Here is a 15,412-nt window from a genome sequence, read left to right on the forward strand (position 1 = left end):
CTCAGTTCCAGTATATGACCTGCCATATATGTTGAAGCTGATATATATCAAGGAGTGACCCATTGTTAGGAAGTTATCAACTGCACCAAGGGGGTTTCAGCATTAATCTGAAGGTGAGGTCACCAATACTTTTTTTTCCCTTCGATTTATATCCTGCCTTTTTCCTACAAAGGGCTCAAGGCAGCTTACATCATTCCCCTCCTCCATCTTATCCCCACAGCAACAACCCTGTGAGGTAGGTTGGGCTGAGAGTCTGTGACTGGCCCAAAGTCACCCAGTTGGCTCCGTGGCTGAACAGGGACTAGAACCCAGATCGCCTGAGTTCCAGTCCCATGCTCTTCACCACCACACCACACTGGCTGTACTTCATGAACTACAGTTTCAAAAATCACTGCAGGAGCGTCTGATGTCCTGGTGTATACTATTGTTACTTGATTGAACATTGTTCTTTAATTCGGTGCAGACAAAACATCAGCAGTAGGCCTGATGGCTATTTATACTGCTTCCAGGACGGGGCTAGCATGCTGGGGAATGACAGCAGGCCAGAGCTATTGTACTCATGCCCTGCTTGTGGGCTTGCTTGCTTGCTTGGTTACTGTGGGAAATATGATGCTAGACTAGGTGCAGACTCTTGGTCTGTCCCTGCAGAGCTCTTTGTAAGGTCTCCCATTGACTTTGTACAGTCACTAAACAGATTTATACAGGCTTCCTACAACAATATAGACTCTCAGCTTGCTTATAGACAAATAACTTCCAAGGCTACCGGTCAAAAAATATTGTGGCACTTGCTTTTCTGTGGTAAGGGAAAAAAGATGAAAGAGGCATTGATAAACACAGACGGGTAACACATGGAAGAGGTTTTTGTCTGGACTTCCTTATAACATTCCATGAATGAGAGCAAGCGCACATTGAAGCGCTTCTGCTCTCTGATCAATCAGCCCAGACTAACATTCTCCCAGTTTCACACTTAGCCATAGGAGTTAGAATCCCTAGTTCATCCATACATGCATTGAAAATGTGGACAATATACACCCATCCACTCTCTTGGTTGTTCAGCATTGGGTATAAGCGATATTAAAGGTCAACTAATCAAATCTAACTGATCAGCACAAAGGTTATATTACCACTGTTCATCTAACTAGTGAAAAATTGCCAATTTATTGGAAAGCGATAGGAAGCAGTGGTAAGAAAGAATGACTCAGTCCTACTGTGCATTATTTTTATACAAGGGTCTTATGCAAACAATTTGATGAATTAATAAAACTCTGGTAAGGGCACAATGAAGAGAATATTAATCTAAGACCCCATGCAATCTTAGTTACTTAGATGATAAGTCTGGCTCAGAGAATGTTCCATGCATCGCACCATATGTGAAGGGGACAGGAAATTGAGTGGTTTTACAATGAGGGTTCTGTTTGTCAGTAACCTGACTCCAACATTAAGCCAGGCCATAACATCTAGTCCTAGTGCTTTGCAGCTGAAAGGGAAACATCTTTGATTCAGAACTGTAGCAATAGCTGTGATCTTTGTAGAACAGAGAAGAACAGCAGAAACAGTGATTTTCCAACCAAACAATCTGTTTAACTTCTGTGTGCAGTGTTGTGTGACATCAAATTAGAAAACATATTTTAAAATGTTTTTTAATGACTGGAACAATGATCAAACATGTTTTGTGCAAAATTTCAAACAGATCTCTCAGCTATGTGACCATGTGGTAACGGTACACAAAATATCACTCTGGGACCATAAATCAATGTTGAAAGCTGTACCAACACAGATGTCAACACAGTTGCTGCCAGGTTTCCTTCTCCTTCAGTGTGTGTGTGTGTGTGTATTTATTTTAAAACATAGAAGTTTACTTCTACTGCTTCAAATAATGCTGCTTATGGTTTATATTTATTTCATTTTTTGTCAGTTATGTAGTTCTGCATTTGTGTATGTAGCTTGCTTGAAGACTGTTTTTTGCAGTGGGAAATGTCACATAGATTTAATGATTCTACACTATTTTAGGTTTAGATTCTAAACATTATGTTAAGCATGCAGTCTTTCCATCAGTACTCAGTTGGTGGGCTGTCAAACTCAGGCATTGGTGTTCTGATGCTGGTACTGTAATATCATAGCTCATACTATGGCAATTGTTCCTGAAACCCAAACTTAGAGCCAGCACAGTAATGACTGCAGGAGCTGCAAGGCTTGAAATTGCTTCCTGATGTGGCTCAAAATGTTATGAGTAACAGGCTACTGGAAGAAACAATGAGGGTCTTGGGATTATTGGTGATTATTCATATAATTTGCCAGATTCAAGGTGCTATATCTGTTTTGGTAAGGCAAGGCATTATTTGCAGCACTATTTGAAGTGCTGTACTGAACTGGACCCTAAGTTCTTTTAAGCAGAACTGCACTTTCAAGTTACTCTAATGGTGAAGGGTGGAGGAAGGCGACTCATAGAAACATAGAACAGAGTGAGTCAGAAGGGGACTCCCAGGCCATCTAGTCTGACCCCTGGCTCCAGCCGGCTCCGCTCACTACATGCCCACCATGTGCACGTCCAGCCTATGTTTGAACACCCTCACCAATGGGCCTCCGCCACCTCCTATGGAAGCCCATTCCATACCCTCGGGGTCCTGTCAGGAAGTACTTCCTGGCATCTAAATTGAACCTTGGTTCCCTGAGCATTGCTCCATTCTGCCCTCCCCTGCAGGGGAGAACAGGTCTCTACCTATCTCTGTGTGACACCCCCTCACCTATATGTCACCAACAGATCCCCTCTGAGTCTCCTCTTCTCCAGGCTGAAGGGACCCTGTTCCCTCAGTCTTGCCTCATACCCCATCCCCTGCAAACCGGCCACCAACCTGGTGGCCCTACGCTGCACTGACTCTAACCTGGCTATATCCATCCTGTAATGAGGGGCCCAAAACTGAACACAATACTACAGTTGCGGGCGCACCAGAGTTGTATAGAGTGGTAGTAATACGTACCTCTCTCGATCTAGAAGCCACACTTCTGGCTGTGCAACCAAGGGTGGCGGTCACCCTCTTGACACCACATCACATTGCTGACTCATGTTTAGCCTGCAGTCAACCAGCACCCCCTGATCCCTCATTCCACTTCTCCCTACAATTCCCAGTGTCATTTGAAAATCTGCTTTAGAGGACTGGAGGCCCTCTAAAACAATATGGGAAGTGGTGCTGGAGATTGCTGAGGGAGGAAGGCATTGGCAAACATTACCTCCTTGTTATTAGAAGGAGTTCAGAGAACAAAAATGTTCCTGGGTTTGGAAACACTGCCCTATAAGAACTGGGCATGTTCAGCTTTGAGAAGAGAAGACTGAGGGGGGGACATGATATTCTTCTATAAGCCTCCTCAAAGGCTGTCACAAAGAGGAAGGTCAAGATCTCTTCTTGCTGATACCAGAGTGTAGAATATGGAATAATCAGCTCAAGTTGCGTCAACCCAGACTCAGGAAAAGTTTCTTCACTGTCAGAGTAAAACGAAAGTGTAAGCAGTTGCCTAGAGAGGTGGTGCGCTCTCCCACACTAGAGACATTGAAAAAGAACTTGGACAGCCATCTGAGTGGGATGGTGTAAACTGGTGTCCTGAAACTGCAGGGGGTTGGACCCGAAGGCCTTCATGGCTCCTTCCAACTTTACTTTTCTATGCTTCTACAATTGTTGGTGGGGGGGGCTTTAAATCAGATTTCTTCCATTCAGTTGAGCAACTCATTCTCCAAAGGCATAACATTGGCCATTGGGTATGATTTCTAAGTTAATTCTAAAATTCTCAAACACAAGTATAGTTTCTTTAAATAAGTCTAATTGTATGCTTTTGAACAGGGTGAATTTGATTTAAATCAAATCAATTTAAATCACACTTTTAAAAACTCCTTAGCTTGCTTGGAGGAGGCCCCTTCTTCCTCTAGCTGCTTCCCAACTCTCTCAGGATCCAGCAACCTGCAAGTCCAGCATTCAATCAGAATCAGCTCCAGGAGTAATTCCACCCATCCTGTGGTTTCTCTGCATTGTCGAAACAAGGACAATCCTCCTTCACCCACTCTCCCACTGCCCCAATGTTTGATAGGTTCCAGAACACATCTGCCCTCCACCATCAGGTTCCATTGGGAGAACAGGACAAATTGCCCTTTACATTTCACCAACCTGGATGAGGAGTCACAAGAATAACTCCCCGCCACCCGTCAATACATGGAAATTGGCCCAATGACCTCTCTTTGTAACAGCTTGATGCACCAAGGAGATTACATGTGGTGAATAGTTTCCCTATGGTGGCCAGCCAGAGACAAGCATTGGCCTTCCAGCTCACAAAGAGTGACCAACTGCTTCTTAGTTAGATTTAAGCCAACCCCCTTAGATCATCCCCTCCAATTATGCAGCATGCTCCACGAAGGTGCTGCTGACTGTTCCTATTTTGAGGTTCCCCGGCCCATCCTTCCCTTGGCAGCACTACAGTCCCCATACCTGTACAATGGGAGCAGTTATAATCCTCAGCCATGTCCAACTTCCATTGCTAGGGAAACCTAAGTGTAGCCACCCTGCATCTCCTGTGGATAAGCCACTTGAGAAAATCCAGGTACTCTTCCACGTCAGTCCCACAACTGCAGTAATAAGTTAAATAACTTGGTCCAGACACATTCACTGCAGCTGCACCCACAAAGGTTGATTCTGTGTACATAGATTTGCAAAGGGACAATAGGATTACGTTCAACTTGTATGTTTATTTTATAACATTTTTGGTGTGAAGAAGAGGCATGCAATCTCTGCAGGCACAAATTCACAATTTTGAGAACTGTAAAACCAAGCATCTGTGATAATATCTTCTGGATAGAAAAATTGCCCAATAATCTTACAGAAAACTCTGGAAGAACATGACATTGTGAATGGATTAATGGCATTCATTTATGAACATATTTAAACATTGCATGAATATACAGCCTTATGCTGCAGCATTAAAAACTAATCCTCATTTCATTAGTTTTTGAATAACCTTTTGACTATAATGTAGCATAAATAGACAGCTATCTTTAGATAGATTTTTCCTCAAAATCATTTTTAAAAATCCAATTTAAATTAAAAATGCATATTTATTTTTTTTAATATTGATTTTTATCCCTTCTGCTTTTGTAATATGGTTTTGTGCCATGATTTTTAAAAGAATAATTCTTCAAATTATTAAATAATCTGTTAGGACACACCTTATTTTCTTTATTCTTCATTGCCACATATTTTTCAGCAGACCTTCTTTGTAATTGTCTGTTGCCTCCAGCTGGCGTTTACAGAGAAGTCAGCCAGGATGTATTGCTATATAGATAAACATTTCTCCCCACAAATCTGTGCAGTGTTCACCAGTGTGTTTAAAATAATAAATCTATTCTAAAGCCGGGACATTTAAGTGCATAAATTTGTCCTGGAAATCAGCATTTATCAAGGATGGAGACAGTAATAGTTATAGAAAAAGGAAGTAAACAAACATGAAACATCTTCTCATTAACTGTAGATCCCTATACATGTTTACTCAAATATAAGTCCTGTTGAATCCAATGTGGTTCACTTCTAGGTATGGGTTTACCATCTAATATGCTCAGGGGATGACTTTAAATTATTGAGAATGTGGCTTCCATAGTAATGCAGGTTTGCCATTTTTTCTTTGCTCTGCTCTGATTCTAATTCAAGCACATAACTATAAAAATGGTTCAGACACATAACATAATAGATATCAGACTCTTGTGTTTGCAAAGCAATTATTCTAAAATAAATATATGGTAGATTTTTTTAGGATTGTTTTACAGTACAGGCAATCCCTGAGTTACAAATGTCTGAGTGACAAACAACCCGTACTTACAAACAAGCTGCCATCAAGTCTTTTAATTTTTTAAAATATTACTGCAGAAAATCGTCATGGTGAAACAGCAGAAGAAAAGCATGGAGGGCCTCTAAAGTATCACCCTAGAGAGGGGCCTCCCAAGCACGCCTTGTTGCCCAGCCCATCCAAATAGGAAACTTCCTTGAGCATTTCCTTGCTGCAAAGAGGAGACACTAGTGACTTGGGATGGGGTGGGGATAGAGATATTTGTGGTTTTCCCACTTCCATGGGGCCTTGCGTGACCCGACTTCAAGATGAATTTAATTTGACTTAAAGATGATTTTACATTTTCTCAGAACCAGGACTTGTTCATAACCCAGAGACTGCCTGTACGCTATTTGCATACTAATCACACATTCTTTAGAACTCATAGGATAATGTTCAACCAGTGGGGTAGCAATGACAGTGAAATGAGAGATGTTTCAGAAGTTTGACTAATGGGCAGAACAGGAAGTGTGAATGAGTATGTACATTTTTGAAATTATATTCAATATCTGGTCATATTATTGAAATTTGTAATTAAATGGCACGTAATACAAATCAGTCCAGCATATAAACATTCTGCTGATTATGAAATGAGTGCCAGTGTCCCTGAGAAATTCGTCTTTGGCCCAGATTCAAATCAAGCTCACATATATACATCTCCCTCCCTGCTGATTCCTTGAACTCTGTAGGGGCAGCATCTCAGGTGCCAGGGTCCCTGGGAAAGGTAATTTTCACAAGGTACTTGACCACTGATGTCAGGCACATTGGAAACTATATGACTGACAAGATGCTTGCATCTGAGACACTGACTGAAGACTTCTGCATCTGAGCATCAGAATGGAAAACTGAACTGAACTTTGAAAAATAAGATCTTGCACTCTGGGGAATTATATAAATGTATAAAACTCTGTGCTGTTTGTCTTTGTAATTTGGCATAGGCAAAAAAGTAACTCATTACTTCTAATAGCATATTAATAGTATTATTGCAGATTAGGATATACTTTTGTACATTTGTTAGTAAGAATGAATAATTTATTCATTTGTAATTTACTTTTTGTTCATAGCAAAAGCACGTTCAGGAATATGGAAAAATTTTCAAGTCTCATTTTGGTCCCAAACTAGTTGTATCCATTGCAGATCGAGACATGGTGGCTCAGGTTCTTCGGGAGGAAGGGGCCATGCCACAACGGGCTGACATGGATTCCTGGCAGGAATACAGGGATCTACGAGGCAGAGCTACAGGACTTATATCTGCGTGAGTGGAATGGCCTTTTTGACTTTATACCGCTAAGTAATGTTATTATCCTTGTATTCTGCAAAAAGGAGACTGGTAATACTTTTAAAACTCTTTTTGATTAGTCTTATTAGCTAGATAAAAACTTTATTGTGGTCAAAGATCAGCTCCATTCAATAAATGCATAGATTTAAAAAAGAAGAAAATACGTAAAATATTATCTATATTAAAACCCCACTTGGATTAATACATACTTTGGCACGATATCAGTCATATTAAATCAGTGACAATCCCAGACTTTGTCCTTGTCCAACTAGGTAGAGCCACACTCGCCCAGGATCTCTCTTCAGACACCCATCACAGCCTCGAAGAATTAATTAATTAGAGATTAATCTTATTTAAAGAATGTGCTTGTAACATAACTGTATTTGAATGGGATGAGTGTTGGCAAATGCCCTTGGGGAACATTCAGGGTAATTATTGATGTAATGTGCTTGTTCAAAAGAAAACCAATCCCTTTATGAGTCACAGGCATTTTTCTACTTTGTCAGGATAAAATTGCAGCAGCAAAGTACTTTATGTAGTTGGAACTGGATTGTGCATTAGAAAAGGTCAGCAAAATTTCAGTGATGCAGTATGGACCAAAATAAGGATATTTATTCTGTAATTTCAGAGCTGGAATGTTCTATTTATGTTTGATAATCCTGGAGTCTTTTGTTATTAGAGTCGAATGTTAGGGTGCAGTCATTTCACAGTTATGCATGCTAAAGCCCTGTTGAAATCAATAGCATTCAAGTACACATAACTGTTAAATTGGATTGCAGCTTGATTATTTCATTGTAAACATTTAAAACTGCATGAGACAATTTGGTGGGTGTGAAATAATTAAACTTAACATGCTTAATAAAATAAGGAGACAGCATTTCATAATTTTCTCAATGATAAAAAGTTCTAGTCAAATTACCTTTTAGTGATTTAAGGCAGAGGAGTTACATCCTTGTCAAAACAGATAAGATTTTCTAATTTGTTTGTTTTAGTTCAATATACCAGTTGAAGTGATCCAGAAATACTCTGTTTTATGCAAGGATCTTTCACTCCCTTTCCAAGCAACAGTGCTTATATTTTTGAGAAAAGTGGTTTGCCCTGCTTTGCAGGCCTGCAGATACAGATAAACCAGCTTGTCCCCAATAGTTATTTTGATTGTTCTTAGTCACAGACTGTAGTTACTAGTTCATAGAAAGAACACATTTCAGGTAAATGTCATTGATAGCTTATGGCTAACTATGGATGCACAGACAGGAGAGCTTCCCCATATGACTCTTGGAAAGCTGAGATACCACTATTTAAGAAATCTGTTTCCCTAGTTGCCACCTGCCTCACGTTAGAAGGCATGGGCACCTAGAGAAATGCTGCTCACCTTAAATTGCTCTCAGGGTTCAAGCAGGTTCCTGTGGACCGAGGGGTTGCCTAGTAGGCAACCAGGTCCTAACTTGTTTGTAGCCTAAAGAACCAGCACTTTGATATGTGTTTGGAAATGGTCTGAGAGTCAGTCAAAGCATTTTACGCTCACTGGTGAAATACATCCCATGTTCCCTTTATTTCATCTTTTGTGGAATAGCATCAGTGGGGGAGTTAGGTCTATGCCCCAACCACTGATGCCAAAGAGGCTGAAGTTGACCGGTTCTATGAAGACCTACAACACCTTCTAAAAATAACACCTAAAAATGATGTCCTTATCATCTTGTGGGATTGGAATGCTAAGGTAAAAAGCCAAAAGATAACTGGAATAACAGGCAAGTTTGGCCTTGGAGTACAAAATGAAGCACAGGCTGGTTGAACTTTGTCAAGAGAATATGTTGGTCATAGCAAACACTCTTTTCCAGTACCCAAGAGATGAGATTACATATGGACATCACCAGATGGGCAACACAGAAATCAGATTGACTATGTGCTCTGCAGCCAAAGATGGAGAAGCTCTATACAGTCAGTAAAAACTAGACCAGGAGCTGACTGTGGCTCAGATCATGAGCTTCTTGGTGCAAAATTCAGGCTTAAGTTGAAGAAAGTAGGGAAAAGCACTAGGCCACTCAGGTATGACTTAAATCATATCCCTGATGAATATACAGTAGAGGTGACAAATGGATTTAAAGAATTAGATCTGATAAGACAGAGTGCCTGAAGAACTATGGACGGAGGTTTGCAACATTGTACAGGATGTAGCAACTAAAACCATGCCAAAGAAAAAGAAATGCAAGAAAGCAAAATGGCTATCTGAGGAAGCTTTACAAATAGCTGAGGAAAGAAAGGAAACGAAAGGCAAGGGAGAAAGGGAAAGATACATCCAATTGAATACAGAATTCCAGAGAATAGCTAGAAGAGATAAGAAGGCAAAGAAATAGAGGAAAACAATAGAATGGGTAAGACTAGAGATCTCTTCAAGAAATTGGAGATATGAAGGGAACGTTTCATGCAAAGATGGGCATAAGATACAAAAATGGCAGGGACCTAACAGAGGAAGAAGAGATTAAGAAGATGTGGCAAGATTACACATAAGAACTATACAAGAAATTTCTTAATGGCCCTGATAACCATGATGGGGTGGTTGCTGACCTTGAGCCAGACATCCTGGAATGTGAAGTCAAATGGACCTAAGAAAGTGTTAGCAACAACAAAGCTAGTAGAGGCAACAGTATTCCAGCTGAGCCATTCAAAATCCTAAAAGATGATGCAGTTAAAGTGCTACACTCAATATGCCAGCAAATTTGGAAAACTCAACAGTGGCCACAGGATTGGAAAAGATCAGTTTACATTCCAATCCCAAAGAAGGGCAATGCCAAAGAATGTTCAAACTACCACACCATTGCACTCATTTCACATGCTAGCAAAGTTATGCTCAAAATCCTACAAGCTAGGCTCCAGCAGTATGTGGACTGAGAACTACCAGAAGTACAGGCAGGATTTCAAAGAGGCAGAGAAACTAGAGATAAAATTGCCCACATACACTGGATCACGGAGAGTTCCAGAAAAACATCTACTTCTGCTTCATTGACTATGCTAAAGCCTTTGATTGTGTGGTTCACAACAAACTGTGGCAAGTTCTTAAAGAGATGGGAGTACCAGACCATCCTATTCGTCTCTTGAGAAACCTGTATATGGGTCAAGAAGCAACAGTGACAACTGGACATGGAATGAATGATTGGTTCACAACTGGGAAAGGAGCATGGCAAGGCTGTATATTGTCACCCTGCCTATTTAACTTATATGCAGAGCACATCAAGCAAAAGGCCAGGCTAGATGAATCATAAGCTGGAATTAAGATTGGTGGGAGAAATATCAACAACCTTAGATACACATACAATTCCACTCTAATGGCAGAAAGTGAAGAGGAACTCAAGAGCCCCTTGATGCAGGTGAAAGAGGAGAGCATAAAAGTTGGCTTGAAACTCAACATGAAGAAAACTAAGATCATGGCATCCGGTCCTCTCACTTCCTGGCAAATAGATGGGGAAGACATGGAAGTAGTGACAGATTTTATTTTCCTGGGCTCCAAGATCACCGCAGACGGGGACTGTAGCCAAGAAATTAAAATACGCTTACTGCTTGTGAGGAAAGCTATGGCAAATCTAAACAGCGTATTAAAAAGCAGAGACATCACCCTGCCAACACAAGTTCGTATAGTGAACGCTATGGTTTTCCCAGTTGCAATGCATGGCTGTGAAAGTTGGAATATAAGGAAGGCTGAGTGCCAAAGAATTGACGCTTTTGAATTGTGGTGCTGGAAAAGACGCCTGCGAGTCCGTTGGACTGCAAGGCGATCAAACCGGTCAGTCCTAGAGGAGATCAACCCTGACTGCTCTTTAGAAGGCCAGACACTGAAGATGAAGCTCCAATACTTTGGCCACCTAATGAGAAGGAACAACTAATTGGAGAAGACCCTGATGCTGGGAATGATTGACGGCATAAGGAGAAGGGGACGGCAGAGGCTGAGGTGGCTAGATGGTTACTGGGGCAGTGGGTGTTGGCTTGGGTGGACTCTGAGGGATGGTGGAGGACAGGAGAGCCTGGAGGAATGTTTTCCATGGGGACATGATGGGTTGGGCATGACTCTGTGACTAAACAATAATAGTAGCATAATACACAAATACCTAAATTATATAATATAGATATATAATATAATTGAATATATTATTTGCTTTATGTTGAATAAATATTTGTCAAAAATGTCTCCCTCCAACAACAGTTTCAGGTATAAGCATTTTCCTTATTGTCTCCTAATAATAAAATATATTTTTAACTTTTTGACAAATAGTATGATCAAGATCATTTTAAATTGTTATTTCTTCCAGAGAAGGAGAACAGTGGCTAAAAATGCGGCGTATACTAAGGCAAAAAATGGTAAAACCCAAGGATGTTGCCATTTTCTCAGGAGGAATTAATGAAGTTATTGCAGATTTAATTAAGAGAATCTACTTTCTCAGAAATCAAGAAGAGGATGGGGAAACAGTAATAAATGTTAACAGCCTTTTTTTCAAGTATTCAATGGAAGGTGAGATTTCTTAAAAGGGAATTCAAGTTAAAACATATGTGTATTTATTATTATCAATTATAAACACTATTGCAAAAATTGAATCAAATGAGTACAGCATTCCATAAATCTTATATTGCTATGATAAGTACTATTTAGTAATGGAGAAGATAAGGTGGGTTGTGTCACATCACAAAACAACATTTTCTGGATTCATATAATGTTGGTGCTGTTTTGTTCAATTGCATAGTGGCCTCGCCAGCTACTGTACTTTCAATAATGCCCATGTGTATCTTGTTCTGTGTTTTCAGTGCATTATGGATGAATTATGTTGCACTGCATATAGTCTGCACCAGGCAGAACATCAGACTCTAGGGCTACATACCATCCCCTGGGGTTTCCAGTCCTCAGAAACATAGAAACAGAGCGAGTCGGAAGGGGTCTCCCGGGCCATCTAGTCTGACCTCCGGCACCAGCCGGCTCCACTCATGACATGCCCACCATGTGCATGTCCAGCCTATCTTTGAACACAGAATGCCAAGCACTCTTTCATTGGACCCACCCACTTTCCCATGGGTTGGTAGGATTCTAGCTTTTCTATAGTTTCCCACTGTTCTGAAAAGTTGATACCCTGTTTCCCCGAAAATAAGACCTATCCTGAAAATAAGACCTAGTACTATTTTTGGTACTTGCTAAAATATAAGACCTGCACCAAAAATAAGACCTAGCTGTGTTTATTCCCAGGGCCAGTGGGGAACATAAAGAGCCTTTTTAAACTTTATTTTTAACTTAACTTTAACTTAATGCACTGTGTGGAGGAAACATGCTTGTGCAGCTCTGCTCCCTCTGCTCCCTGCCCTCCGCACAGAGCCGCATAAGCCGATGCTTCCTCTATAGCGCTGGCTCCTGTCACAGGCGGAGTGATACCAAATGTACCAAATGTACACGTATTCATGCTGTTGTACATGAATAAGTGTGGATTGTTGTACACATTAAAAAAAAGACCTACCCTGAAAATAAGACCTAGTGTGTTTTTGTGAGCCAAAATAATATAAGACAGTGTCTTATTTTGGGGGGAACACGGTATATCTCCTCTAGGGCTTAGTTACTGGCAGTAAGAGCTGTAAGTTAAAACAGGCTGGTATTTTTGGTTTTGTCTCCACCCTTTTTGCCTTCTGCTTGCTACTAGAATGCAGCTCTTAAAAGTATCTTCAAAATGGAATTTGCATCACAAATTCTACAACTTTTATCTACACCATCTATCAATGTTGTGTGCACATTGTTGAAGGCTGTATTTTATTTCCTGTGCGTGAGAATATATACTCAAAACGCACTTATGTGCATGTTGAATCAATGGGACTTACTCCTTAATAAACATGGAACAAGTGCAACTTCAATTTAGAGATTGCATCTTGCTTCTTTTTGCTGGGGTGGGGCATTATTTCTGGACTTTAGCACTGGAATTCTCTACACTCTTACTGGGAATCGGTCAGTGTGGCTGTCTTCTGAATAAACATGTATAGGATTCTACTGAAAGTCATACTGGAAAAGAAAAGAATACATTCTTGAGTTACTTTGCCTGTGCAGGAGCAGCAACTGTTCTGTATGAGTGCCGCTTGGGATGCCTGGAAAATCACATCCCTCAGAATACTGTGGAATACATTGAAGCACTGGAGCTGATGTTTAGCAGTTTCAAAACTACCATGTATGCTGGAGCTATTCCCAAATGGCTTCGTCCAATTATTCCAAAGCCTTGGAGAGACTTCTGTAGATCATGGGATGGACTTTTTAAATTTAGTAAGTTCCTAAAAATTGTTTTGGTATGTTTGCAATTATTTGAATCGCATTTGCTTCTGTTTTTTTGAGTAGTTGTAATATGAAATGGCTGCCCAAAAAAGTAAGTTTGACACATTAAGGATTACTTTAAGATGTCTCTACAGGAAAAATCTAATACGAAATACTGGGACTGAGTAGGAAAAAACTGAGATGATTAAGTTGTTTGTAATTGTTCATGGAGAATGCTGGAAATAATTGACGCTTCTCCATAAATGAGCATAATTAAGTCTTGTTGCAACAAGTGGGATACCAAATCCTAATGCAACAGTGGGCAACTTACCCTCTGAAGAATTGGGCTGAGTCCCGGTGGAGCTTTGAGGTGGAGACAAACCTCTATAACATAATCCAACCTGTGGGCTTTGTCCAAAGGGGTCATTTGACTCTCAGGCAAAAATTGGTTGCCTGCCCCTGCAGTAACCAGCCCAAAGATTTCCATGAGAGGGCTATCCTTATCCCAGACAGGCTGCAAGTGATGAACCAGCTGAAGCTAGTAAGCCATGTTCCAGGTCAATGCTGTGATTTAGGGATCTAACAACAATGTTGGATCAAGGATCAGTACCAAACTCTGCACCTGCTGCTTCATGATGCACTAGCTTCTTGGACCTAAGAAACTCCAACCCACATTAAATCCATCTTGGCCACACTGTCTCGAACTGATGGCAGCTTGAAGCTAGTAACATCTGTAGAGCTGCAGGTTGAAAAGAATACATGATTTAGACCTAACTCTGCACTGCACCTTACCCAAAAAGCAATAAAACAACAGCTGCCAAAAAAAATCCATGTTTTTCAGCAACTGTAATTATTGTATAGCTTGTTTTTCTTCTTGGTGCAATTCTCTGTATTGCAGAATTCACAGTAAGGAGGTAGTTTATGTGCCTTGCCAAACAGACCAGTTTGCTTAACCGTTAGAATACTTTTCTAACAAGGATTTACTAGTGAGATCAGTGGTTTGAAGGGGATTGGCGTTATACAGAGATATAATTCTTTAATCTCTGACCCTGTACTGAAGAGCCCATATTGCGGTCACCACATTAGAAATAGGAAACAACTGCATGAGAAATTAAGAACCTGACAATATTCTTTTTCCTTTATTTTACTCATAAAGGTCAGATTCATGTTGACAATAAGTTAAATGACATAAAGCCTCTTTTAGACAAAGGAGAAGAGGTAGATGGTGGACTTCTCACAACTCTGCTTAAGAGTAAGGAACTCACTGTAGAAGAAATCTATGCCAATATGACGGAAATGCTTTTGGCTGGGGTAGATACAGTAAGTTTACTATCAGTTATTTATTACATTATTGTTACCATCATTGTCAGTTGAGGTGGTACGATATTATTAGTGTACTTATTGTTATTTTCGGTGAATGTGCACTCCCTAAATGTCTGAAATTATTCTGAAAGACAGAGAAAATCCAGGGACTATTCTACATGCTGTTTTGTTAAATGATAGGCTTTCTGCCTCTCATTACTCACTTCCTGTGTTTTGTGTGAATATGAACTGGAAGAGCTACATTTATTTAAACATACACCCTCCCTTGTTTTGTAATGAAGGCTTTGACTTTAGATAGTCAATGGGAAATAAATGTGAAACCCACAAGCAGTTGTGCCAATTCCAGTAAAATCTATGTTTCACACTGATTTGATTGTTCCCTTAAACTGGACATGAATTTTTACAAGTTGCTTCTATGAAGTTACAGCTGACATTTGAGAAACAGCAAACCAGTCTTTCTTTGCCTACACTTTTTGCATGATCAGACTTTTCTAAGAAAAAAGACAGCGATGTAAAAGTAACAAAGTAGTGGCTTATAAAAAGCTAGGTAATAAGGGGCACAATGGCATTTAATATGGTCAGGTAAAGGTGAGATTATTTTCTTTTATTACTGGAAGTCTTCCCAGTATAATCTAGGGCAATACAATTAAGAAATTATTCAGCATAATTTGTTAAAAAAATCTACA

At 40.2% G+C, this 15,412-nt stretch overlaps 1 protein-coding gene across 1 annotated transcript in view; it reads left to right on the top strand.

The window, feature by feature from the left end:
* The window catches only part of LOC123027473 (cytochrome P450 27C1), a 35,572-nt gene that overhangs the window by 6,245 nt on the left and 13,915 nt on the right, over window positions 1-15,412 (top strand). Inside the window, exons 2-5 of the mRNA XM_044438386.1 lie at window positions 6,924-7,114; window positions 11,440-11,639; window positions 13,206-13,415; window positions 14,560-14,723. Coding sequence (XP_044294321.1) covers window positions 6,924-7,114; window positions 11,440-11,639; window positions 13,206-13,415; window positions 14,560-14,723 — 765 coding nt within the window. The remainder of the gene's footprint in view (window positions 1-6,923; window positions 7,115-11,439; window positions 11,640-13,205; window positions 13,416-14,559; window positions 14,724-15,412) is intronic.

This window comes from Varanus komodoensis, unplaced genomic scaffold, assembly GCF_004798865.1.
Source record: "Varanus komodoensis strain SLA01 unplaced genomic scaffold, ASM479886v1 scaffold32, whole genome shotgun sequence".
NCBI lineage: Eukaryota > Metazoa > Chordata > Lepidosauria > Squamata > Varanidae > Varanus > Varanus komodoensis.